The sequence below is a fragment of the Monopterus albus genome, unplaced genomic scaffold (assembly GCF_001952655.1).
Source record: "Monopterus albus unplaced genomic scaffold, M_albus_1.0 scaffold40.1, whole genome shotgun sequence".
In the NCBI taxonomy this organism is placed as follows: domain Eukaryota; kingdom Metazoa; phylum Chordata; class Actinopteri; order Synbranchiformes; family Synbranchidae; genus Monopterus; species Monopterus albus.
The window spans coordinates 5,779,355-5,807,223 of record NW_018127920.1 but is presented as its reverse complement, the minus strand read 5'-3'; the positions used below and the strand labels follow the sequence as shown (position 1 = coordinate 5,807,223).

General features: G+C 42.5%; 1 protein-coding gene across 1 annotated transcript in view; it reads right to left on the bottom strand.

Annotated features, from left to right (window-relative positions):
* Positions 1 to 4,435: 4,435 nt before the first annotated feature.
* The window catches only part of LOC109959627 (calmin-like), a 46,173-nt gene continuing 22,739 nt past the window's right edge, over positions 4,436 to 27,869 (bottom strand). The window contains exons 2-9 of the mRNA XM_020599145.1: positions 24,385 to 24,446; positions 15,318 to 15,413; positions 15,061 to 15,144; positions 14,260 to 14,352; positions 8,476 to 8,675; positions 7,743 to 7,936; positions 6,329 to 6,408; positions 4,436 to 6,226 (exon numbers count right to left, since the gene is read on the bottom strand). Of these exons, the coding sequence (XP_020454801.1) occupies positions 4,436 to 6,226; positions 6,329 to 6,408; positions 7,743 to 7,936; positions 8,476 to 8,675; positions 14,260 to 14,352; positions 15,061 to 15,144; positions 15,318 to 15,413; positions 24,385 to 24,435 (2,589 nt within the window). The 5' untranslated portion in view covers positions 24,436 to 24,446. The remainder of the gene's footprint in view (positions 6,227 to 6,328; positions 6,409 to 7,742; positions 7,937 to 8,475; positions 8,676 to 14,259; positions 14,353 to 15,060; positions 15,145 to 15,317; positions 15,414 to 24,384; positions 24,447 to 27,869) is intronic.

The window sequence follows — 27,869 nt, the reverse complement described above, 5'->3', positions numbered from 1 at the left end:
CAAGTGGGGAAAAAATACCAGACACATAATGTCATAGTACAGAACCAGAAATATTAATTATCCAAGGATAGTTTTATATCCATAGAGAAGGAAATGAAGGATCAAACTCACCATGAACTCAGTGAAATGAGCCCCTTTTCTGTGACGGAGGACTGGAGGGAACTGGCCTTCATCTTGTCTGCTAGAACTTTTAGTGTTACTGCTGAAAAGACAAAATCTATTAGATTGGTCTCAACAGCAGAGAACAGACCCAGAAAATGAAGCAGTAGAAGCCATTATGAATACTTGCACATTTCCACACTTCTTCAGTCACTGAAACTACTGTATATCTAATTTAAACTATAAGAATGATGTGACACAAAAAAGCTACTTTTTCAAAGCTAATGTACAAAGGTCAGTTTCAACGATGATCTTCCGTGTCCCTTTTCTATAACTTCTAACTTCAGGTTTCAAAACCTCATTTTTCCTCTTAAATGTTTAATCTTTAAAGTTGCAATAATGTATTGATATGGCTAACATGTTAGCAGCCTACTGCCCATTTGCACATCCAGCAGAAACAGTCCTATTCAGTCCTTTTAAATGTCTCCAGCGGGAAATTCTCCTCTATGTTTGATGTTGAACAGGTGAGTTCAGTGGGTTTATCAGAACTTTCAGAGCACCTGGTTGATCTGGTGACACCTGCAGCTGTTGTTGGTATTGTCAAACATATTTTAATAATACAGCTGATATAGTTTTTGTTCAGCATCATGTGTATTCCCACTGGGGCAACAAACCCATTCTGACCAGCTACTCTGTCAGAAATACAACAGGGAAGGAGCAACTGGTGCACCTGTCTACAGAATAAAAACTGTGTGCCGTTACAACACATGACATTGTTACAATAAGACATATAGCCATAGAATTACTGAATTACCAAATTTCACCTGAAAGACTGTGTTGTGTCAATAATAATCTAAAATAAAGAAAATTTTGGAAGACTGTGGTAAAAAGGAAGAAACTGTTTCAAAGAGCAAAGCAAAGATGGGAGAACAACTTGAAATCTATGTAACTAATACTTATCCTTTGTACTGGGACACATAAAACAACCCCTCACTCTTGTGGAGAGAATATGTTTGAAGCTTATACTGTATGTCACAATATTTTAATGGGATTCATCTGGTTCCTCTGCATTTTGTGAGAATGAGGGTGAAAACTGTCTTATACATAATAACATGTATTAGGTATAAATCCTCTTGAATTTTTGGATAAAAAGGATATTTTCTACTGAGAAAACTGACTACCTACTTTAAAAGTAATTACAGAAACATGGAGGCAAAAGTCCAAGTGTAGAGGGGAAACTATGGGGCAAATTCAAAGCATGGAGTATATTCAAAACATTGTTGAGGGTTGTGAAACATAACATTGTGCTACAGTATGTAAATTGAAATCATCAAGGTTGTTTTTTTTTACTTTCCTTTTTTACTTTGTTGCAAATATTTTTATTCTGAGTTGGCAGCCAGCTGGAGCAAATAGCATGAAATAGCCATTATGAACTCATCAGATGACATGAGTAAACTGATGATAATAAAGTGCTTTTGGTCAAATCTTTGACTAAATATTGTCTTCAACACTGTAACAAATGTGTGTTGTCATGTAAACATTATTTCTTTTGAATCCCTTGTGTGTAAATGGGGAGTTACACACAAAACACTGTTAGTACCAAAAAAAAAAACTGCAATAAAAAGAATGTAAATTCATGTCAACAGCTACTGATACAAAATGCAGACTGTAGATAGTATCAAAAAGGCATGTGATATATGAAGGTCTGAGGATTATAACTAATTCCACTGATGAACCGAATCATGTTGTAATTATCATCCCATTCTTCAAGCCACAGTCTTTCAACCCTGATAAGGCCTGTCTTTATGTCCATCACCAGCCCACATGGATAACCTTGCTCGGTACATTTAAGGAAAAATTTGCACAAACTGAGAGAGGCTGGGTCAGAGCAGTCCCATCCGTTGCCATAACACTGCTTTCCCCCTGGGTCAAGTCCGTTTCTCAGTGTACCAGGGACGTGGCTAAGAATAGAAAGCCTACCTCCCAGACTCTGTGTTTTCTCTGGCAGAGCCAGGGCTCTGTGGCTCAGCCTCACTGGGATCACCGCCATCTGCTGTAACATCATCACCCCAGAACCCTCCTCTCTTCTCCCTGGGCAACAAACACTGCTCCTGAGGTTCAGATACTTTGTCTTGCTCCTGGTTTGTTTTAATCATCACCTAATAAGAGAAACACAGAGAGAGAGAGAGAAATCTTAGTTGCCTGCTTAGTAACATACATGAGCTTAGTGTATCTTTGCAAGTTGTTGTCCTACTTGCAAGGCTGGCTTAGTATGGAAACAGTGTGTGGGTCAGCAATCAGTCACTTATGAGCTCGTAGCTCCAAGGCAGGACATTTCTACAACTTGCAAGAAGCCCACAGCAATGTACGGTGACAAGAAAAAGTATGTGAACCATTTGGAATTTCCTGGTTTTTTTAAATGACTTGGTCACAAAATGTGATCTGAATTCTACAGAATAATGTCAGGGTGGCTGTCTGCCGGCTGAGGCGACAGGGACAGTAATAGATGTAAATCTATTAAAGAATGGTTTCAGGGTCCCCAGAGGATGAATCCCAATGTTTTGGTGGACCTTTTCTCTAGCATTACCTTCAGGCCTAAACTTAGTTTTAATGGGCTGATTGCCATTAAACCTATTGAGTATATTCATGTTCCTGGGCAAATAAAAGCTTTTCATTTGGGACATTATGAGCTTTCTCTTGGTAGCATCCTCAGGCCAAAATATTATTTGTCATTGCTGTCATTGTGTGTACAGCATGTTTATATTTTATGGTACACTATAAACACAGTCCTGCCTCTAGTGAATGCTTTGAGGGATTTTGGCTATTTAGGTTTCAGTCTGCTATAAACGTGTTAGCTATATCCTCTAAACTCTGACAACCCTTGTTGCAGACAACAGAATCAAGAGTGCTGGATCAGACAATATTTGTAACTTTCTGACTAACTGTGTCCAGGTTTGTGGAAGCATATCTGCATTAATACACTGTAAACTCTGTTGCCTTGGTCAGATGACACAATATACAGCCAGCTTTGTTTGAAGCGCACTCAGGACGCTCTTTAAGGAGAAATAAGCAGAAAAAAACCTTCTCCTGATAACTGTTAATCTAGCACAGTGTTATAACTGTAGTCTGATGTGTGTATTCAGCTATTCTCCCAGTCCTCTGTAGACAAAACTCCACAACTTGTACCGTGTGACAAATTAAAGTTATTGTTTATCATCTCTACATATAATCTTATTGCTATAAAAAAAAAACTAGGTAGATTTTACCACAATGCCATCTTTAATGGCTGTGAATATATATATTTTTAAATTATGGGACTTTAATCTTGTCAAAAATACAAATAAAACTTTGGACTCAAATGACAAAAAAAAACTGGAGTTTAAATAATTGTCCCCGTTTCTGTGTGTTGTCATGATATCTTGCTAGTGCTTAGAAATCCAATGTAAAGTCTCCATGCAGTATTCACTGTTTAGCTGTCTAAACTGTTCTTCCAATACGTAATTCACAATAACAGAGACAAATAGCACGAACACAGTGGTGTGACTGTGAATGATGAATGGCAGTGGCTCATCTGCTTGTTAGCTGTTATACTGTCAAAGTGTGAAATGTCACATTGCTTCATGATCCAGTTTGGGCAGCTGGGTGATCAGACACACACACACACACATACACACAGGCAGTGTGAAGGCAGTGTTTTTCTATGACGCCCAGTAAGAGTGTGATTACCTTTAGACATATTTAGTTGTAGACTTAAGTATTGGACAAACTGAAGCTTTGACCTGATGGTGGTGCCAGGTGTAAACACAACAGATCAAAAACATTTTTATCAAAACAGATGAAATATATAAATAGCAATTTGTTTGAATTCATCATCTAAGGCTCAAAGGTATCTATTCAAAAATTCATTTCAATATAATTAAAAAGTGAAACTGTTGGACTTACTGAATCACTGTTAAATAAGCTTCCATTTACCTTGTCATTCTCTTCGTCACCCAGCAGCCGGAGTGGCTGATCGTCTAGCAGAGGCTGTGAAGCTGGTGCGGGCTGTAGCGCGGATACACTCAAAACAGAAGGCCAACTCTGCATTTCAGTGTCGAGTGGCTCTGGAAACATGGGGTCCTCTTTGTCAGGATAGAACAGATCCATGGGTTCAATAGGGTCGCCAACTAGATCATCTGTGGGAGAACTTTGATCAAAGTCTGTATAAAACATGTCCGTGTTTCTGGACATGCTAGCTGGGTCATAACACACAATCCCTGTCTTACCATTCAATTCCAGATTGACTGGATCCAGTGCGCTCTGCTGTACATTGGCTGCCGCCTTTTGAAAAAAGGTGTTACTGAGGTTTTCTTTTTTTGGCATCTGTTGATGTCTGAGCTGTGAAGTCCTTGTCAGTGTTGCCTGTCTGAGACATGTCGTGAAGAAACTTACATTCCTGTATGGCTTCACTTATTTCCATGTTATCAGTTGCATATGGAACACAAGTGTCTTCATTTGAACAATTCCTGTCATGTTCATCTGTTTCATCAAAAGGCACATTTTCCACATCCCCTGTTTGCTCTGAAGCTGGTGGTTTAACATTTTCTGATATTAGGCAGGAAGGATTTTTGCCATCATTGTCTCCAGAGTCACAACTCAGTTCATCTGGCCTTTGAGGTCTGTTGACGTTTGTGTCAGTTCTGTCGCTTCCACTTGCCTCTGTGTGGTGTACCTCTTCATCCCCAGCATGAGCTTCTCTTTCTGGATCACATGTTCCCTCTTTGTTCTGCTCTTCCGGCTCACTGGAGATGGAGATCAGAGGAATTCTCATCCCCATACTTGGTTCCGAGCATGTGCTTGATGCTCCCTCTTGGTTGATTACATGCATGTTTGCTAAAGCATCACTAGTTTTTGTTCTGATGCTTTCTTGTGGAACTGAGTGGCCTCCTTCACTGGCTTCATCATGTGTTTCTAGAACCACTTCATCCTTTTCCTGTAAAATCCCTGACTTATCTCTTCGGTCCACTCTCTTGTCCTCTAAAGAAGGGTCTGTTTTCTGACATTCATTTTCCTCTTCAGCCCCTTCAGAGTTATTTTTTTCATTTAGACTTTGAATTTGCCCATTACTTTGTCCTTCATAGCCCTGTGCATCCTTGGCGAAATCCACGGTACTCTTTAAACATTCAGGTTCTTTGTCAATGCTCTCTTCAACACTTGTTTGCATCATGAGTTCTTCAAAATGGCCAGAGGATGGCTGCTCATTGCTGGAACTTAGCTGGGACTTAGCCTTTTGCTTTCTGGGTACTTCATCTTTTTCAAGTAGACTTGTATCCTTCTGTTTACAGTCTGCTTCTTCTATAAAACCAACACTGCTCTGACCAGTTATCTGTTCTAGTGCTGTGTATTGGCCGTAGTTCTCAAAGTCTGTCTTTATCCCTTTCACTGCTTCTGCGTACTTTTTCTCAGAATGCCCTTGGCATTGGGTGCTCTCCAATGAGCTCAGTGAGTAAATCCCTTCATCGATATATGACTCAGTAATCGACTGCTCATCGGGGGCTTTATCTTCTATGGACGGGACAAATCCTTCATCAAGCGCAGTAACCTCCACAGGGGTGGCACGGTACACATCCCAGGCAGTTCCACTGTCACACAAAGAACTATCACTTTGACTCTCACTAAGTTTCTCTGGCATCACCCCAACCTCACTTTCCACCCAGGAATCTGGTGAGTTGATTGCTGAGTCACCGACTACTGACTCAGGCACTGAGGAGCCAGTGGGTGAGGGAGTGTAAGACAGCTGTGTGGATTTGGAGCCTGAGTTGGTTAAAACCTCCCTGACAGGTTCCTGGGGGTCTTCAACCACACTGCTGGAGATGTCCTCCACATGGGGGGAATCTGCTAAGTCTTCACTAGACCACAAACGAGCTGGAGCCAGCCTACAAAGAGGGGACATTACACTCCTGTCCTCTGACATAGAGGAAATCAAGATTTTGGGCGGGGGCTGGTTAGAATCCCTCTGGAACATATAAGACCTCTCTTTCACTCTGCTTCGATAAGCGCCCTTCCTTATGTGGTCACAGTCACTGTCAAGAAAGTTGAGTCGGCCCATAGAGACGCTTTGTTCAATAAGATGTCGGGGCTCCTCTGACTGAAACAGAAACAAAGAGGTTGTCAGAAACCTATTAGTGCTCACATTCAAAATTTGATGTCTGAAATAAGTCATCCATGCACTGTAAGCAGGGATTCCTACCTCTATGCCAGGGAAATGCTCCAAGAACTGTGACACGTATGTTATGATGCACTGCTCATCTGGTGTGTTGATGGTCACATCTGGGCAGATAAACAACAATTAACCACACTGACATTTCATAGAAAGGCCTTTCAGACTTAAACTTTGGGTACTGAATCCTGGCATTAAACAAACACGGTAATAAATTATTAAATACTGTAGATCAATAACCCTCAATGCTATCGGTTCTACTATCGGTGCTGGAGAAGCTAAGGAAACAGATGTTCATTGTTTATTATTGCGACATCAAGGTTATCTTGCACAAACTCCACTTCTAATTAATATAATCATGATGCATTTTCACTTTTCCCAATCCAGAAGACTGATCTGTCTCTCGGAGTCTGTCTGCGAGGGGTGGGGGGGCCACTCTGTCCCACACACAGTGCAACACCACACAGTGCACACACATGGCAAGAACTTAAGTTAAGTACAGTATGTGTGGTTGCTTGGGCACTGATGGGATGTTTGAAAAAGGCAGCAAAACTGTGCATTTCACAATGAATAACCTGAAATCAAAATACATAGGGCAAAATATGAGACTGGTGGTGGGAAGAGAACGGGACATTTTCACCACTTCTTGCATACCAAATTCCAAATTATGCAGAAAAACTGCAGTGCCATGCAAAATGGTCCAGCAGTGTTACCGAGAGGGTTATGTACAGGACATCTGGTAAGGTTGGACAACACTGTTCACATACAGTAAGAAAATACTAATAAACTGGTTTAAATTTATTTTTGCCTTTCACAATTTAACTGAAAGAGATATGTCTTAACATAGCTATAAAACAGTAGTAGAAAGTAGTTACTATGGGACCAGACTGCATGTTACACTGCTTAAGAATATGTAGGTAGCTGATACTTGTGTGGCATTAGCTAATGAGAGACAACTCAAAACATGTCTCTGCTTCATTTAGGCTTAAGAAGGTCCCTGTAGTTTCATGTAGATGTACAACATGAATTTCAAGCAAGAATAACCATGTACATAGTGCATCACTCTTGGGCTGCTTACTCTGCAGCCTCGTTTTGGTGGCACACACACAACTGTTACAAATGTGCTAGAATGACCTGGTTATAGTTAATGATCTAATGATAAGAAACTTGTTGAGAAGGTCTTGCTTACACATAGGTTATACAGGTTGCTAGGCCATGGCAACACCTTTCAGTTTTGGTTTTAACCCTTAAGCAAATACTCAAACATTGTGGAAACATTTTGATGTTGATTACTACTGGGACTGGTCCTGGTTTCCCTTCTGTCAGAGCATTACTAATTTATTATATAGAAATGCTGCACTAAATAGGTTCGTCATGATAATATAGGTCAAAAGGGGCTGTAACCAGATTAGGCTGCTATTTATACACAGCTATTTCTTGGTACCTTCAGGTTCCAGGAGGCGTGGGATACCCAGGCTGTAGTGGGCTATCCTGAAGGCATCCTCCAGATTCTCCCTGGCACTTCTCAGCAGGGCCTTCCTCATGTCTACCAGGCTGGGGTCAATGGACTTGATGACAGCCAGGAAGGCCAGACCACTTGTCCAGCTCTTCCCAAAGTCCTGAACTGCCACACCATACCTATGACAACAGGGATGTTCACAGACCACGTGGCTGATAGTTTGGTAGGGACTATTGTTTTTACTAGATTGTCCAGAGTAATGATGGCACTGTCTCTGCAAAGATGTTGCTGCAGAATCTTCCAAATGTCATTATTTTAATACTGTAGAAAAATTTCAATTCCATTCACCTCCACTGCTTTGGTAATGAGAAAGCATCTCAACTTAAATCTAACTAACTAAATGGATTTTTTTATGCATTTATCTTTGGTAATTTGTGTGACAACTCTTAGAATTCTCCTCTGCAAAGCCCTGTCAAGTCCTAAAAGCAACATGGGTAAATTGTGCACAGCCCCTCTCTCATGGACCCTGCTGCCATGTCATGGCCTACATTTTGCATTTGTTTGGACAAAGTGACAACATTTCTGAAAGCAGATATTTCAAGTATTGTGTGCGAGTCAGCAGGGCTGTGAATGAAATGAATATACCATATATTCACTAAAAAAAGAAAAACTCAACAGAATACTAAGAAATTCTTCCAAAATGGCAGCCCACACTCACTTGCGTGTACGCTTCTGTACCCACTGCAGCAGTTTCCTGATAGCCTTGTTGTTCTCTCGCATGGCTGTAGACGCTGACTGTGATGACTCTGGTGGGGTGCTGCAGTGGGATGTGTCTGAGTCAGACACGCTGGTGGGAATGGATGATAGGCTGGTGGAGGAGGGGAACTGGCTCCTGATGTTCCCAGTCAGCTCCTTAATCTGGGGGAAGACAGAGGGGCACATCCCAGGTCTCTCACATGCATCCATGTTTGTCTCACACTTTGTGTCTTTCCCTGGTATCTTAGTCCCGCCCACATAAGATGCAAAGAAAGATGCAAGGAAAACAATGCAAGGAGAGAGGAATCAAGGAAACACAATTTTAGAAAAATTAGATGTCCTGTCCTGTGATCCTTCATCAACCAATAAACTGATTTTTGATAAAGAAACGTGTCTTGGCATTGCCTTGTTGTTTAGTAACATACTTAAGGGAAATGTTAATGTTCTTCAAGCAGCTTTCTTTTGATTGTGGCAGGGTTTGGGTTTCTCACAGGGGATTAATACACTCCCTGGCCACTTTATTAGGTACACCTCTACAATTGTATGCACTGCAATGCAACATTTCAGTCTTAACATTTGTGTTTATGAAGCTCAGAATGTTACAGGTTTTGGTGAAATTGTCATAAAATGTATAAATTCAATTCTATGTTTAATAGACTACATTATATTCAGAATTGTCCATATATTTTTATCCTCCCCAACTACATACATGAGAGGGTCAGAATATTAGGAACACCTCTGAGCTTCATGAACACAGATGTTAAGGCCAAAATGTTGGACTGAACTGCATAGAACTCTACAGGTGTACCTAATAAAGTGGCGTGAGTGTGTATACTGTAACTAGGTCCAAGTATATTCATCAGTCTGTAGTTGTTCACAGCAAAACATAAATGTAGTTCTAACATGTTAATGCAGAGTTTCACCTGTAAAGAAGCAATAACCTGCCATTACAAACAAATTTTGTAAGATACACACAGGAAACTACCTTTTTTCAGAAACTGGCTAGCAAAAGACATAAGATTTAAAACATGAGAGCATTTACAAGGCTGGGAAGGCCTATCTAAACTGGTAACATTAAGAAAGACATACTTGAACCCATACCGAGGAATAAACATAAGATCAATCAGTCTCTGCTGCACAGCTTTTGTTTCTTTTTTTATTCTGTCTCTTGTTGTGTTCAGTTTAATGAGAGGAACGGTGCTTTCCATTCTGCACAAGAAAAGAATGGTGCAAAATACTGACAGATGCTATGAGTCTGGTGACTGAACTAAGCCAATGAACTACCCAGCTTGTGAGCCATCAGCTTGGAGAGTTTTATTTTTCTTGTTCAATTACTTTAATTGAACCAAATAGTGTACAATAGTGAACTAAATGCCAGAGGGTAATAAACAGAACAGGAGACCGAAAATAGAAAGACATTTTAGAGATACTGTGACTGACTAGCACTAGCCCAGCTAGGCTGGCTAATAAGGTAAGTAAGTAAGTAAGTAAATTTTATTTATATAGCACCTTTCACAGACAGAGTCACAAGGTGCTTTACAAAGTCAAAGGATAAAAAGAGATAAATAATATACATAAAAAGTGCTCACAAAATAAAATGAATAAACCCAATCAATTAAAAAACTGTCTAAATAAATGTGACTTCAGCTGTTTTTTAAAATCATCAACAGATTCGGTAATGGTTAGCTCACCTGCTACAACAGTTTCATCAAGTCAAGTAAAGAGTCAATAATCTTTATTGTCATTATGCATAGCACAAGGAATTTTTTTCTGGCAGCTCTTGGTTTAAAAGACACATTATTTACATAACACAAAACTGTATAAGTCAATATAAAATATGAACAAATTAAAGGGCTATACAGCAGCAAGAGTGTAGTAACATTATAAGGTGCAGCTCAGTGCAAATCTCAGTCTTTAGGAAGAGGTGTGAGCATGGGTGTGTGTCTGCAGAGGTCCAGTATTCTGTCTGTATCTGTGCATAGGGGGGAGGCTGTGTGTGTGACTGGGGGTTGGGTGGGTGATTGATTTCACAGCTCTGGGGAAGAAGCTGTGTCTCAGTCTGTTTGTTTTAGTCTTTATATTCCTGTACCTTTTCCTGGAGGGAAGAGGCACAAACAGACTGTTGCCCGGGTGGGTGGGGTCTGCAGCAATCTGTCCAGCCCTCCTCTGGATCTGGTCATTGTATAGTGAGTCTAGATCCAGAAGAGGACTCCCTACAATGCCCTGAGCTGTTCTCACCACCCGGGTCAAGTCCTTTCTGTCCTGTGCAGTGCAGCTCCCGTACTACACTGTCGCACTGAGACAGAGGATGCTCTCTACTGTTGCTCTGTAGAAGTTTGCGAGCAACTGAGGGGAGAGACCAGCGCGTTTCAGCTTCCTGAGGAAGAAAAGCTTTTGCTGGGCTTTCTTCACCAGGTAGGATGTCTTCAGAAACCAGGTCAGGTCAGATGTGATGTGGATGCCCAGGAACTTGATGTTATCCACTCGCTCCACCACCTCCCCGTGTATGAGAAGAGGAGCATGTTTTGTCTTCCTGGACCTCCTATAATCCACAATAACCTCCTTAGTCTTGTTGATGTTCAAGACAAGATTGTTATCTGAACACCACCTTGTCAGGTGCTGGATCTCCTCTCTGTAGTGAGTCTCATCATTGTCTGAGATAAGATCCACTATGGTGGTGTTGTCCGTGAACTTTACTACTGTGTTTGTGGAGTGAATGGCATCACAGTCATCGGTAAACAGAGTGAAGAGAACTGGACTGAGCACACAGCCCTGTGGTGTGTCTGTGTTCAGGACCAGTGTGGATGATGTGCAGCTTCCGATTCTCACCACTTGAGGCCTGTTAGTGAGGAAGTCCTTAATCCAATGACACATCATTGCAGGCATTCCCAGATTGTGCAGTACCAGTTTCATTGTACCAGTTTCTCTGGGATTACAGTGTTAAATGCCGAACTGAAGTCAACAACTAGCATCCTGACATAAGTATTAGGATGCTCCAGGTGGGACAGGGCTGTGTGTAGTGCTATTGAGACAGCATCCTCTGTTGATCGATCCTCTCAAAGCACTTCATGATTACTGGTGTCAGAGCAACAGGGCGGTAATCATTGAGACAGGTGACAGCTGATTTCTTGGGCACAGGCACAATGATGGAGGACTTGAGGCACACAGGGACTGAAGCAAGATGCAGGGACAGGTTAAAAATGTTCAAGAAAACTCCTGCCAGTTGGTCAGCACATAGCTTCAAAACCTGGCGTGACACTCTGTCTGGTCCTGCAGCTTTGTTGGTGTCGATCCTCCCCAGGGTGGAGCTCACCTGGTGTACCTGCAGGACAAGCGGCTGGTGCTGTTCCTCACCTCCAGCTGAGGGAGTTGTACAGTTCCTCTGCTGCCAAGTGTATCGAAGCATGCAAAGAAACTATTCAGAGTGTCAGGGAGGGTGGGATCATGTCTAACCTGCTGGTTGTTGCCTCTGTAGTCTGTTATTGTTTTGATGCCTCTCCACATACTCTGTGTGTTGTTATTCATGAAGTGCCCCTCAATGCGCTGTTTGTACCTGCTTTTGGCCAGCCGGATGCCCTTCTTTAGTTCTTTCCAGGCCCTGCTATAAGCCAGCCTGTCACCTGATGTGAAGGCAGCGTCCTGAGCTTTGAGCACAGGTTACACTGTACTGTCCAACCATGGTTTCTGGTTTGGAAAAACCCTGATGGACTTTGTAGGTAGGACAGCATCAGTAAAGAACTGCTGTCCAGAACAGCTGATGTATAAGCCTCCAAGTCTGAGCCCTCTTTGATCACCCCCAAGTCAGTGTGTCAAAACAGTCCTGTAATGCTGAAGAGGCCTCCTCCGTCCACACCTTAACTGTTTTAGTGATTGGTTTTGTCCTGCAGATCAGAGGTTTATATGCTGGGATCAGCTCCACAGAGATGTGACCTGACATGCCCAGCTGTGGAGCTTCTATGGCCGGCCTGCTGATCAGGCAGTACAGCTCCTCCAGCGCTAATTTAGCATTAGCTCGCGGTGGTATATAGATAGCTACAATCAGACTTTCAGGACTGAGCAAATCTCTGTCACCGTTTTAAAAGGTTTGCATTTCACTGCCAGATATTTCAAGTCAGGGGAGCAGTGTGTTCCAATGATACTCGTAGCTGTGCACCAGAAGTTGTAGATGTACAGCGCCAGACCTCCGCCTCTCTGTTTAGCAGATGCTGCAGTCCTGTCTGCTCAAAACAAGGAGCGTCCCTCCAGCTCCAACGCAGCATCCAGGATGTTGTCATCCAACCAGGTTTCAGTTATAATTGCCACACAGCTGTCGATCCTCCGTGAGACGATCCGCAGCCGAATCTCATCTATTTTGTTGGTTAATGACCTGGTGTTTGTGAGGAAGAAACTAGGAAGCGCCGGCCTGTGTGGGTTAGCATGTAGCCTAGCGCGCAGGCCACTCCTCTTACCCCGCTTTTGTTTACGGTGTCACCTCCGTCTCCTAGGCCACAAAGGGGGGATGGTGAGAGCCGTAGTGGTCCGGTGTAAATAAAGCCCGGTTTGTGGATGCGTAAAGTTCGTATTGCTTCCCAATAATAAGTAGTTCAGCTCCATACTGGATGGTGGCTTCAGAAAACTGTGGTGACAACAAAAACATGAACAAAAGTACACATAAAAAAACAAAAAGCCGAGAGCCCCGAGCCGCTGTGTGCATACACGCCACCATATTTCTATGTCTATCCATTTAACTAATTTGAAAGCCTTACTCTGAGTCTCTCACGGACATGCAATCTACTACAATGGCTTTAGAAACATATTTGGACTACGTATCTCCCATAGATCTCTCTGAGTTGACATCAACAATGTCCAGGCTGCTCAAAGACGTCTTGCCCCTAATCAACACGTCCATATTAGATCTGATCAACCTCTCTATTAACAGGCTATGTTCCGCAGACTTTTAAGGTTGCTGTAATTAAACCTCTACTCAAAAAGCCTACTCTTGACGCAGGTGATCTAGCTAATTATAGACCGATATGCATAGACCGTTTATTTCTAAAATCCTTGAAAAAGCTGTTGCAAAGCACTTATGTGACCAGTTCCACAAGAATGATTTGTTTGTAGATTTTTATTCTGGTTTTAGAATCAATCATGGTACAGAAACTGCACTGGTGAAAGTCACCAACGATATCCTCTTAGTTCTTAAAGACATAAAGGCTTGGATGTCCTGTAATTTCTTACTTCTAAACTCTGACAAAACTGAAGTTCTGAAGGCTTGTCCAATCCACATGTTGAAGTGTCCATGAGCAAGACACTGACTGTGTGTGAATGTGTGAGTGCGAATGGCCAAATAGTGTGAAAGTGCTTTGACTGTACTGCAACATATAAGAAAGCGCTGTGCACGTATAAGACCATTTAAATAGTGAAGTTGCTCATCAGCTCCTCTGACCAGTTTAAAGACCACACCTCTGTAAAATGCCATCAAAGAAGCCTAGCGTACCTTGGCAGAATGACCAGAATTGTGGAAATAGTTGTTTCCGTTCAAGACACTGTACTGCAGAGTGGATTACATAAACTACCCAGTGAACTGCATTTTAATGGGCTTTTGTGAATAGAACGGGCACAGACTGTGAATACACACTTTATTTTTATACTTAACCTCTTTTTGAGTGAAAAGAGAGTCAGAGGAAAAGAGGGGAAATGGAAACTCAAAGTACCAATGAAAGTGGATGAAGGAGTTTAAATAAGAGAACAGAGTAAATGGGATTACCTGAAAGAAGAGGATGATGTTCCAGATGAGACCAAGGATGATGGAGGAGTTTCCATCAGCAACATCAGCTGCATCAATACTGACCAGCTTTACCTGAGAACATGCACATTCCACATGCGTCAACAATTCAGCCATTAATCAAACAGTATCACAGGTAACTGGCTGTGTGTTATGGCCACAGCCAACACACACCCCATGAGTTTAACCACCCGTGTATGCAGAAACCATGTGTAGTTGTCAAAGTGTAACTGGCATTAAGATTTTGTCCACTTTGTCTGCTCAAAAGGTCTTGATTGGTGTGGCACCTAGCCCGGCTCTTCAACCGACTCAAGTCAATTCAGCTGCTGCTTTGTTACTTAAATGCACCGGAGCTGTCTGAGTTTTTAAAAGGTGATGTCAGTCCTTGAGCAAGGAATGATCAAATAAAGGAAGTGATGAAACCCAAATTGCATCCACATTTCCCTCACTTGCATCTTGAGTCTTCATCCCCACCCACATAAACACATTTTAAGAGGTGTCTCTTTATTTTTGTCCTGCCCAGCTACATACATGAGCGGCAAAATATTAGGAACACCTCTGAACATAATGGAGTCCAGTACAACATCATCTTTAACTGTGAACCCAATAATAAACATATAATTAAATGCATACATATATGGCAAGTTCGCCAATGACCAAAACATTTTGAGCTTCATAAACACAGATGTTAAGGTGGAAGTGTTGTATTGAACTGCATACAATTGTACAGGTGTACCTAATAAAGGGACCGGTGAGTGTAGGTAGTAAGACTGTGGAACTTACGTTTCGCTCTTCAAGGAAAGAGAGGGCCTTTGCGATGTTGTTGAGTCTGAAAATACGATGGGAGGACTTCTTGAACCCATGAAGCTGGAAGGCGATTCAGAATAAAAAATTTTAATCAAATGTAATAAATGCTGCTTATTCAACAACACCTACTGCTACAACCAATTGTGCCATGTGAGCTCCTAATGTGATTTTTATACATAATACTGTACAGGTACATGTATGAAAAATGTGGCATTAGAAACAAAAAGTCCGACCAGCTTGGAGCCAGAGAGCTCCTCCAGCAAGGCCATGAGGATGCGTCCATCCTGGATGTCCTGAAAAAGGTCATGGACCTCAATGGGTGGGTCACACTGAGGAGGATGAGACAGAAAGATTGGTTAGAGGTAAAAATACAGGATATTTCATCAAAATAGATACCACAGGAGAGATGTATTTTTAAAGTCTTTGACCCCAATTACATGCTGGATATTAATAGCACTGGATATCAAAATGGTCAATGAGAGAAGTGTCAATGCAACCATGAAGCATTACAGACAGTTTGACCTTTGAATGCACTCTAGCCAAACAAGGATAAGGCCATGTTCAGAATGAGTTTCAAAGGCATGAAAAAACATGGCCCTCTTCAGGTGGGGGATTGTGTTTACCGCAGCCGGCACCAGCACCACAGGGGGCTCCAGAAAAATGACAACCCCATGTGACCGAAAAGTTGGATCTGGTTCAATCTTTGCCACACTGCCTTTGCGTTAACTAATCATGTATGGGGGATGTTTGAAACATGGACCTACACAGGAAGAAGAGTCTTGTTTACATTGTCAACATGAGCATTCACTGCTATTCACTGTCGAATTTGGGCCACAGTTAATGCATAAGCATAAACTTTATTGCCAAGTATCATCAAAAATACAAGGAATTTGACTCCAGCCCAACAGCCCCTGATGTGCACAGCAATAAAAACAGAACATATACTAGTTAAAAGAGCAAAACATTGACTACTGTTCATGAGTGTAATGGCCCAGGGGAGGCAACTGTCTCTGTGTCTAGACCAGGGGTGTCAAACTCAATGACACAGGGGGCCAAAACTCAAAGCACACCTTAGGTCACAGGCTGAACAGGATAAACATTTATTGAACAGACTAAAACTAAACGTTTTTTGAACATAAATATGAATCGAAACAGACAGGATACAATATTATTCCAAAATAAATAAACTTAAACTTAAAGTCAGCAACTGTATTTCTGCTAAGGCTTACATTTGCAAACACCTGCTTTTTGTCTGGACACAAGACGTCGCACACTTTCATCATGCAGCTCTTCAGAAACTTTCCCTCGGTAAATGTCCGGGCTGATTTTCTCCTCTCCACAATAAAACTTGCTTTCACAGCAGCTTCACTGTGTGATTTGGCTTTGGTGAAAACGTCTGCTGTGATGTCAGATTCCTCTTCAACTCCTCTACCTTCTGTAGCTTCTGCTCTGCATTCACGTTTCTCAGCTTGTCCTGATGTTTTGTCTCGTAGTGTCGTCTTAGGTTATATTCCTTAATTACAGCCACATTAGCTCCACAAATAAGACACACAAGTTTACCGGTAATGTCAGTAAACATATATACTCAGCCTCCCAACGGTTTTGAAAGGCTCTGTTTTCAGAATCAACTTTCCTCTTGGCCATTGTTAGGGGCTAGCTTTGACTTGAAATTAGGGTTGTATACATCAACAGACGCTTGATTGATCTGAAGTAATTGACGTGGGAATGATCGCAGGTAGCCTATTGTTCAGTAAGGCAGCTGTTGCGCTGCATTATGGGATTTGTAGTTTGTGTTTTATCGGTGCTTTATATCGCCGGGCCATTAAAAAAAAAAAAAACATATATAAAATGATGTCGCGGGCCGGATGTGGCCCGCGGGCCTTGAGTTTGACACATGTGGTCTAGATGATCTGGCGTACACAGACCTGTAGCGCCGTCCAGAGGGGAGTTCAAAGAGTTCGTGTCCAGGGTGTGAGGGGTCTGCAGTGATCCTCTTTGCCCTCCTTTTGACCCGTGACATGTACAGGTCCTCCATGGAGGGCAGGCTGGCACCAATGATTTTTTTCCGCAGTCCTGACTGTCCGTTGAAGTCTGTTCCTGTTCTGTTTGGTTACTGAGCCAAACCATTCCACTATCATTTCCACTGTTTTCAATATGTTCAGCTCCAGGTTGTTATGACCACACCACAGGGTCAGCTGTTCAATTTCCCCATCTATAGGCCGACTCGTCACCGTCTTGGATGAGGCTGATGACTGTTATGTCCTCTGCGAACTTCAGGATTTTTACAGAAGGGCCTCCTGAGGTGTCAGTCGTTGGTACAGAGGAAGAACAACAGTGGAGAGAGCACACATCCCTGGGGAGCACCTATGCTGATAGTCCGGGTGCTGGATGTGGTTTTCCCCAGCCTCAACTGCTGCTTCCTGTCCATCAGAAAGCTATTGATCCACTGACAGGGGGCAGGCACAGTGAGCTGGGTCAGTTTGGAGTGGAGGATGTCTGGGTTGATGGTGTTGAACGCTGAGCTGAAGTCCACAAATAGGATCTGAGCATAGGCCCCTACAGAGTCAAGATGTTGCAGGATGTAATACAGTGCCATGTTGACTGCATCATCCACTGACCTATTTGCTTTGTAGGCAAACTGCAGGGAGTGGAGCCGGGGATGTGTGATGTCCTTCAGTTGGGCCAAGACCAGTCTCTCAAAGCACTTCATAATTACAGATGTCAAAGTGACATGTCTGTAGTCATTCAGTTCCCTGATGGAGGGTTTGTACAACAGGGAGAAAACACTTCTAGATGAATTGTTGATTGATTTGTTCGTATTTGTGCTAAATCTTAGTTAATGCAGTTTTAAACAGTTGTTTTTATCTGTCAGTGCCAAAACATTGGTGGTAGAAATTGGTGCTAAGGTAAAGCAGTCTATGATAGCAGCATGGCTAACCAAAACACACTGGAAACACATGGGCTGGAAATGTGAATGAAGCCAATCACATCGACTCTTTACAATGTGGCCATATCATACATGCTTACAACGCTCCCCCTGCAACTCCTCACCCTCCCATCCAATGTAGCCCCTTGCTTAAAAATATAGCTAGCAGGGAGTTGCATGTTACCATACTCAGTCTAAATGCCTGATTAACAGGGGTGCAAAGTCCTGAGGGTACAGTATATCTCAGTGCTCTATGTGGAGTAGTTGTGAACAGTTATGCCATCAAGATTATTATTATCTATTTCTACTGAAACCTCTGTGATTAGCCAATCGCTAATGGGGTCTTAAAGATATTCAAATAGGCTTTTAGGTGTCAGGAAGTGGGGCAATCTGGAGGTTATGTAACTTTTCCAGTAATGTGTTCAGCAGAGATGCTAAACAGTGCCAGCAACCAAATCAAAACCATGAATCTGTGCCACCCTTCAACACACTGGGTGGCAGTGAACAGCTCTTCATACAGCACTTCAAATTACTTCTGCAGAGAAATCAAAACACCAAGCTGTACACTTTCAGTAATTCCAAGAACATACAGTAATGTGGAGGCGTTATTACAGGGAAACGTAAGTGAAATCAAATGCCCAGCTGCACAATGTTAACTCATGCAGAACATGCTGTGAGTTTGATTGATTTGTTTTTGGATTCACTTTCCAGTTGAACTGGATGGGAAAGTGTGTCCAAACTTTTGACTGTTAATGTATACACATTTATCTTTAAAAATCAATCAAACTCACAGCATGTTATGCATGAGTTAACATTTATCCCTGATATCACAATAAGTTGTTCACTTTGTGATTTGTTTTGAACATGGTGAATGACTGAATGGTGACATGAAGGTGGTGGGGTGGTGGGGGGTGAAGTGACCAGAAATTTCCAAGAAGACAAATATATGATTGTCAGTTAGTGGGTCAGAGATTTGATGCAGGGCCAAACAGTAAATAGAAGAGGAGCTCATTGTGAGAGAAAACAAAAGACTTGATCAGACGCTCAGACTCTCAGCTCACCCTGACTCACCCCTGCTTTGGAACAGAAAACAAAAAAACAAAAGAAAAGGTCAAGAGATTCCACAGAAACGCAGCCTGTCAGTGCAAATACCATGACGTTAGGCACTGCTCAAGCTCAGCAGGTCTAAATACACAGGTGTATAGTAACTATGGCAGAGTGTGAAGATATTGCTTGCATTTCATTGTGCAGTCACTTGAGGCGAGTGTACCAGAGTCGCATAGCAGTGCAGAGGCATGTTGAAGACAAAGCCTGAGAAGGGGTCAGTAGGCTGCACATAAGTGAGAGAAGGAAGCGAAATGCTTAACTGATATGCTTGACATACTTTTCAGCCAGACCTACTTTGTAGTAGCAATGAAAGGCCTATTAACTGATTAGTTTTCCATCTCAGGCTTCTTCACTGCTGTATGTTTTTAAGATAAAATCACATTTATGTCACACAGTAATACAGTATTTAAACTCCACTGAATGAAAATGGTGGCTCTGCTCTTTATTTACTTATGTATGTGGTGAGTCATAGTATTGCAGCTCCATAGATGATGACTTTTATAGCGATCACACAAAAGCTTAAATCAGACTGAATATACTCACAGCTGCATGAACTGACTCTGATCAGCTTGAACTTCCATGTCAGGTGTTGGTCAACTCACAGTTCAGGGTTAAGTTGTGAGTTCTTTGATACACCTGCTGCCTGGGCTAGTTTCGAGTCCCATTCACCAACAATCAGAATAAAGATTCAGCTTTATTGGCCAGGTGTGTTGGGCACACAAGGAATTTGACTCTGGTACAGTGGCTCTCAGTGTGTATGTACAATGCTCTTCCTTAAGGCAACATGTAAGTAAACAAGATAAGACTGAGAGGACAAGAAGAATAAATGAATGTGCAAACAAAAAGGAATGTACGTTGGAAAGTAAAGATAAAATACTTATTAATATAGAAATATATATACACACAGTTTAGTTTTACAGAGGTATATTTACAGGCATTGCACCGAGGGATGTCGTTCTGTTATACCTTCATGGGTTCAGTGTTAATCAGAGTGATGGTGTGGGGGAAGAAACTGTTCTTGTGTTTGGTTGTTTGGGTGGCGCTACAGGTCATTGTATGCCACCAAGAGGGGCGGAGTTCAAACAGGGTCCAGGGTGTGAGGGGTCTGCAGAAATCATCTGTCCTCCTTTTGACCCGTGAGGTGTACAGGTCCTCCATGGAGGGCAGGCTGGCACCGATGGTTCTTTCTGCAGTCCTGACTGTCCACTGGAGTCTGTTCCTGTCCTGTTTGGTTGCTGAGCCAAACCAGACAGTGATGGAGGTGCAGAGAACTGACTCGATGATTCCTCTGTAGAACTGTATCAGCAGCTCCTGGGGCAGGTCGAACTTCCTGAGTTGACGTAGGAAGTACACCCTCTGCTGTGCCTTTTTGGTGATGATGTTCTGGGTCCTGGTCCTGGGAATTAGTGGAGCCCAGGAACTTGAGGGAGCACAGCAGCACTGCTGTGGAGTATGGTAAAAGGGGGTAGGGTGGGGGGCTCCTCCTGAAGTCCACTGTCATCTCCACTGTTTTGAGGGTGTTCAGCTCCAGGGTGTTGTGACTGCACCACAGGGTCAGTTGTTCAACCTTATATCTGTAGGCCAATGACTGTTGTGTCATCTGTGAACTTCAGGAGTTTAACAGAAGGGTCCTCTGAGTGCTGATAGTCTGGGTGCTGGCTGTGGTTTTCTTCAACCTGTTAAGGGGCTGGTAAGCCTTGTTCAAAACTGCGTTGCGGACTCAATGGGCAGGACTTGGATTCAGGGTAGTTTTATTGTTGTTAGTGCAGATAAAATGGACGAGGCTTAGCTGGAGGATACTGGGGAGTAGGTGTCGGACAGGAGCCCAGACAGAGATGAGGAAGTTCACAGGTGAGTGACACAGGTTGGAGATAAAACACTCTGCGACAGGGAACAGGAGGAAAACAGGAGGCCAGGCAGTGACAAGGAAGTACACAGGACTGGAGCTCAGGTAGCGATGAAGAGTAAAGAGGAACAGGCAGGTAAACAGATAGCTGGTGCTTGGACAGCACGTACTGGCAAAAGTTAGTCACAGTGATTATCAAGGTAACGTGGGCCATGAAATATTCGGTGTGTATGGAACAGACTGGCAAGGGGAAGACGGCAGCACCCAGGTTAAGCAGTGTCTGGCTGATGAGACGATTGCGAGCAGCTGTGCGGCTTATCTCCCAGTACGCCCTGCCACTCGTCCTCTCTGCCTGTGCGAGAGAGAGAGAGGGAGCACTGGCAGAGGACCTAACACAGCCTCACCTGCTGCTTCCTGTCTGTCAGAAAGCTGGTGATGCTGGTGAGATCTGAGACATTAGCTCCAGATGGGAGGATGATGTACTGAGTATTGCAAGATCGTGAGACTGCACGGGGTATTCAATATGGCAATACACAGTCACTGAGTCTAAACAAAATTTTGCTAGCTATTTTTTCGGACTTTATAACCCACTACTGGTATTAAACAAGCAATCCATCGGAATCGCAAGTTACTGCCAATAACTGCAATGTATCTTTCACATACTGAAGGATTTATCGGACCTAGAATCATTCATCGACCAATACTACATTCACTGCAGTATGGATACTGCCAGTGCAAACCAGCAAGACACGCCAAAACCAAACAAATGGAAAAAGACCTCTTCTACAGATTCAAGTGATCTACAGACAACAAACATGGAGGTCAGTGTTCTTGCATCCATCAATAAAAAAACTCGACTTACTGGTCACATTTCATGAGGAAATAAAAGAACTCTGGTCAAACCTTGAATTCGCCCACAACTACATTGTAAAGTTAGAGCAATCGAACAACTCTCTCCAAGCATCCATCAAAACCCTCAGTAACAAAATGGACTCATGAAAGAAAACAGAATAATTAAAGAAACAATACTGGACATTCAAACCAGAAACAGGCAAGACAACCTGATCTTTTCTGGCATTCCAGAACAATCACCCGACAACCCTGAACCACTGGTTAAAGACTTCATGAAAAACCAACTCAAAATTTCACCAACTCAAAAGATCACCTTTCACCGTGTACACCGCCTTGGTCCACGTTCCAACAAAACACCCCGACCAATAATAGTGAAACTGGAACACTACAAACACAAAGAACTAATTAAAAGTAAAAGAAAGGGACTGAAAGACACAAACTTCGGACTCAATGATCAATTCCCACATGAAATAAACGAACGACAGAAAATCCTCTACCCAATTATGAAACAACACAGGCAGAACATCAAACATGCAAATATCATTGCGGACAAATTATACATTGAAGGACAGCTCTATCGCGACTCGAACATTACCCCGTGGCTCTTCTGATTTTTTACAGACTACCTACCAACTAGTGACTGCTACATGTTAAATAATTCAGTCCCTTTCATCACCCTGGTCCCTTACATCCATACACAGAGCAACCCCTATCCCACACAGACTCCTACAACCATCCCTTGCATTGGTGACCCTCTTTTTATTCTGTTATTCTGCCTGTGTTTTTGTTTGTTCATCACACCATGTGGAAATGTATACTTGCCTATGTTCTTCTGTACTGTTATGCACACATCCACACTAACACACACACACAGATAAAACAGGTGGGCACTCACTTACATCACCTATTTGAAAATAACCAGTTCATATCATTTAATACACTGATCCAGAAGTACAAAGTTCAGAGAGAACAGTTCCTCCAGTACAATCAACTAAAATCCATAATTAAGTCAAAGATTAGTGTAACCAATAATCCACTACAACCTTCCAAATTAATTGAAGAGATTATGAAAATTACATCCTCCAAGAAAATAATATCAAAGCTATATAAACTCATATCAAATACAGATTCAACAATAACAATACCAAAACTCAACTGGGAAAACGATTTAACTCTCCCCCTCAACTCCAACTTATAGACAGAAATTTGCAATAACATCTTTTCTATGACCAGCAATGTAAACTTACAACTTATACAAGCCTTCCTACGCACCCTGTGGTGGTAAATGCTCTGCAGAGAGGGCAGTGGAGTCCTGGTGATCTTCTCTGCAGTCTTTACTACACTCAGCAGGCGCTTGCAGTCCATAGCAGTTGTGCTGCCATACCAGACAGTGATGTAGCTGGTCAAGATGCTCTCAATGATGCAGCTGTAGAAGTTGGAAAGGATCCTAGGTGACATGCCAAACCACCTCAGCCTCGGCTGTACTTCCTGAGGAGGCTGAGGAGGATTGGCATGTCGCCTAGGATCCTTTGCAACTTCTACAGCTGCATCATTGAGAGCATCTTGACCAGCTGCATCACTGTCTGGTGCGCCAGCACTACTGCTATGGATCGCAAGTTTATAGATCAGCTTTTTTATGACACATGGAACCCATTTTTAACACATTTCAACTTGAACCAAACACCTGGGGCTGAGGCCACGCACATTCCCACCAACCTCTAAAAATGTAACAAGCTGCTTTAATTAGTAGTACTGTTACATATGATCATTATTGGTAATTTTTTATTTATTTATTTGTTTTCCCTCGTTTTCCCTTTTTTGCATTTCATAGACTGCATAAGTTGGAAATACCCACACTTCACACACTACAATCTTGTTAAACATTCTATATCTTTTTGTAATGTCATGTATCTGTTGTCTTGTCTCCCATGTTCAGTACTGTGTTGTTAATCTGTTACTTTGTTTCAATAAAAAAATAAAAATTAAAAGCTGGTGATGCACTGACAGGTGGGGGCAGGCACAGTGAGCTGGGTAGGTTTAGAGCAGAGGACGTCTGGGATGATGGTGTTGAACGCTGAGCTGAAGTCCACAACGAGGGCCCTGGGGAGATTCTCATTTTCTTATTATTTCTCCTCTATTTGGTCCGCTGTTTACATAACACAGCTAGCAGGGCGATGCAGTGAGTAAAACAACCACGGTGAGCTTGCTGCACCAGTAATTCTTCTCTCAGATTAACACTTCACAACCTAATGAAACTTTAATGCTGCACACAGGCAGTTCCACACAAGGACATGTATAATTTAGGGAAACTGTAACTATTGTCTTGTACAGCATCTGTTTCAGCTGTTGTGTATGACCCGTTCAGTGAGCAAGGTCATGATCTGTACTTCATGATACAGTCTGTGGTGAAGGTGGAGCTTTTGGAGTGGCAATAAAATAAATTGTTGTAAAGGTAGTAAAGGAAAGCTCAGCAGACAGCTCTGTAATAACTGAGTCCTGAAACCATAATTACACTTTCTTCTCTTTGTGTATTTTCTGCTGCCACCATTTCATTAAGTTATGCACAAACCTTTTCTAAATGTAGATTCATCCATCGGGTGAAGGTCCTCTTCTGAACCATTTCTCTTTCAACTGAAACACAGAAAGAGAAGAAACAAATTGTAATCACCAAGAAACTGAAGCCAGGCCACAGAACCAGTCAGAGAATCTAATGACGCAAGTGAGCATGACACTCATTGACATAATGCTTTCCTTAGCCTAACCTCAAACCACCAAAACTAAATTTCTAAGTATCACCGTTCCCCTAACACCCAACTTAAACCTAACTCTAACCTGAACCCTAAAACCAAGTCTTAACCCTCCAAAAGGTGTTTCACAAAGTGAGGACCGGGCAAAATGTCCTCACTTTCCACAGATACCTTTTTTGGTCCTCTATATATAGCAAGTACAAGAACAAACACATACGCAGAGTCGCATTTCCACCATTTCAGGGAACATTACTCTGACTTCACATTCATTTCTTAGCAACTTACCCTAACTATAACCATAATCACAACTTGCCTAAACCGAACCCTCCTCCTAACACTAAACCTAACCCTAACACAATCATCACTTGTAATAATTGTAAATTTATGTATTTATGCTTTTTTAGTAGAACACAAGAAAAAGTCTCATACTCATCATAATCATCACCATGCTTGAAACAAAACCATTTGTGTTTATTCTTTAAGGCTCTGTACACCTGCACTTATCTGGCTGATCAGACCTCTTAGGTTGATCATGGACGGCGCTACAGTGTGCAAGCAATTGTAAAGGTGTCACACATACAGTAAATCCACTTGCATGGTGTGGGAAAAGCAGAGATGCAAGTAGCAGCCTGGGTGGGGTTGTAAGCATAACCTGAGGAAGCTAGCGCGCCTCACATGCTAGTATCAGCAGTCCACAAAAGTATACCATTTACAGCATTTTATCAAAGATATAGAGTGCCATAGTAGTGAGTCCTGAAATCCACCACTGAGTTAGTATTTTTGCACTTGTGGTTTCCCCCGCCCTGAAGTCTGTGGGATTTTTGAATGGCTGTTTGATGAGACGCCTGAATGAAGGTCTGTAGTGAACACAAAGCCAATACATTTTCAAGTTTTGCTTTGTTCTATGATATAAATACACCAGTAAATACCCCATTCATGATTTTAATACTTGAACGAAAGGTGGTTACTGTGGTTGTGGCGACTGTGGTTCAGTGGGTAGAGCAGTCGACTCCCAACCGGAGGTTTGAATCTCGGTGCCTGCAGTCCAGGTGTCGAAGTGTCTTGGGCAAGACACTGAACCCCCAAGTTGCCCCCAATGGTTAGAGCCATCGGTTGAGTTGGCACCGCAGATGGCTGCCTTGGTTCTGTACCAGAAACAAATTCTTTGGGTGTAACATACTTGGCCAATAAACATGGTTATCCTTATGCTTACTAACAAGTGGCTAAATGAGACTACCGGCTGTCTGGGATTTTACACATCATCACGGAGACTTATCTACTCACTAGCCCAAAATACAGCCTTGTTATTTTTGCAAACTGCTCTAACTGACACAGCCATCATCACAGGCTAGATCAGGTCACACTAAGAGGAACAGAATTTATAGAACAGGTAAGCACTATTAATCAAATTACAAGTTGGAAGACATGGTAGTGATGTTGAAGTCATGGGACTTGCTTCCTAACAAGACTGTAACTGTAAAATGCCCTTCACTGGTCCAGTCCATGTTTCCTGTAGATTTCCTCAAATATTATCCTTTCCTTTCCAATGATTTAAGTTTCTAGATTTCAACAACTCATTATTTGCTGTATTAAAAGTGTCCCTTTTAAACTTTACAAGAGTTAAATTCGTAGAACTCTATGAAAGTGCTTACAACAAATGTTCCTATGACCACCTGCAGCACAGGGCGTATGCAACATGTTTACTGTTGATTTGCTTGGAAAATTCCAGCAACTTCCCTGCCCTGCTTTGTAATCCTGGTTCTGCTGCACCACAGCATACAAAGCAGACTATGGGGGAGAATGGCAACTAGAGAAAAAGTGGTAAGAGCTCTGGAGGGGTTACCATGGTAGCGAAGTCAGCCGTTATTCATCTTTATGGCCAGTATGGCTCACTGGAGGCACTGAGGCTAATGCTGCACTGTACATGGGTAATCAGAGCTTTGGCTGCTGGAATGGTATTGATTGGAGGCTCTGCAAGAGAGAGTAAAAAAGATTGCTCTTCTTCATGGTAGGTGGCAAGGTTCAGAGCAGTGCACATGAAGGGCTGAGTGACTGGTTTGTCAGTGTTCCCCATCAGCTGAAAAGTGGTGCTTCCAAAACAGATTATTTCCCCCTCTGTTCTCAAAGAATGCTGGAGTTGGGTTGGTATTCAAGAGGTAGAGGTGGGGCTTTAATGCATGAATCTTTGTGAGAGCAGACATGGAGAGAGGTGAGAAAACAGAAGAGGATGATAAAAAGAGGTGATGGCAGGAAGGGCCTGAAAGAAGAAGAGGAGTAAGACGGAAGATGAAATGAATGCTCAACAACCATAGCTATAAATTCAAGAAGAAATGCCAATGCCAATTGCTGGCAACAGGTATCCACTGATGCATGTCTCAGTAGACCTGAGTGCAACACAGTTAAATCATTCTGAATAGATGACATGGCTGAGACAACCATATAGGCCATACCAAATGGTACTAAGCTGTCTAGAGCCAGTATCCTAGATCCTACAGACTATTGTGCTATCTCTATAATAATTATGAGCTTAAATATACATTTTTTTGCATTGTATTTTGGAAAATGTCACATTAAACGGTAAAAGGTCAGTCATGTGCACAGGTCATACTTTTCCAAGAATCAGCTAGTAGGCTCTAATGCTGCCATAGATAAGTTACTGTGGGCTGCAGCTTCGGCGTGTTTTAAAAACCCAATATTTCTCAACTAGGTTCTGAAGCTTTCCAACTCCTGCTCAGTACACGTAACCTAGCGAGTTACACTGTAGGTAACTCTGAGGTCCGTTTGTAGTCTATATTTATATTTTGGAACGTAATTATAATTATGAAATAGTAAGTCATAATTATGAGATAAGACTGTTTTTCTTTGGTGAATACAACATGCTTCCATATTGTAACACCAGTGTTGTCTTTCCCCCACTTGCTGCTACCATGTCACATGACATGGCTGGTAGAAATGGGGGTGCACTGCTTACATGGTGGGGCAGGGGGACAAATTACACTGCCTCTCCTAAATCCATTCATCCATCCATTTTCCTCCGCTTATCCGGGACCGGGTCACGGGGGCAGCAGTCTAAGCAAAGATGCCAAGACTTCCCTCTCTCCAGACACTTCCTCTAGCACGGGGCCTCCTCCCGGTGGGACATGCCTGGAACACCTCCCTAGGAAGGCGCCCAGGAGGCATCCGAAACCGATGCCCGAGCCACCTCAGCTGACTCCTCTCGATGTGGAGGAGCAGTGGTTCTACTCTGAGCTCCTCCCGGGTGATCGAGCTCCTCACCCTATCTCTAAGGGTGCGCCCAGCCGCCCTG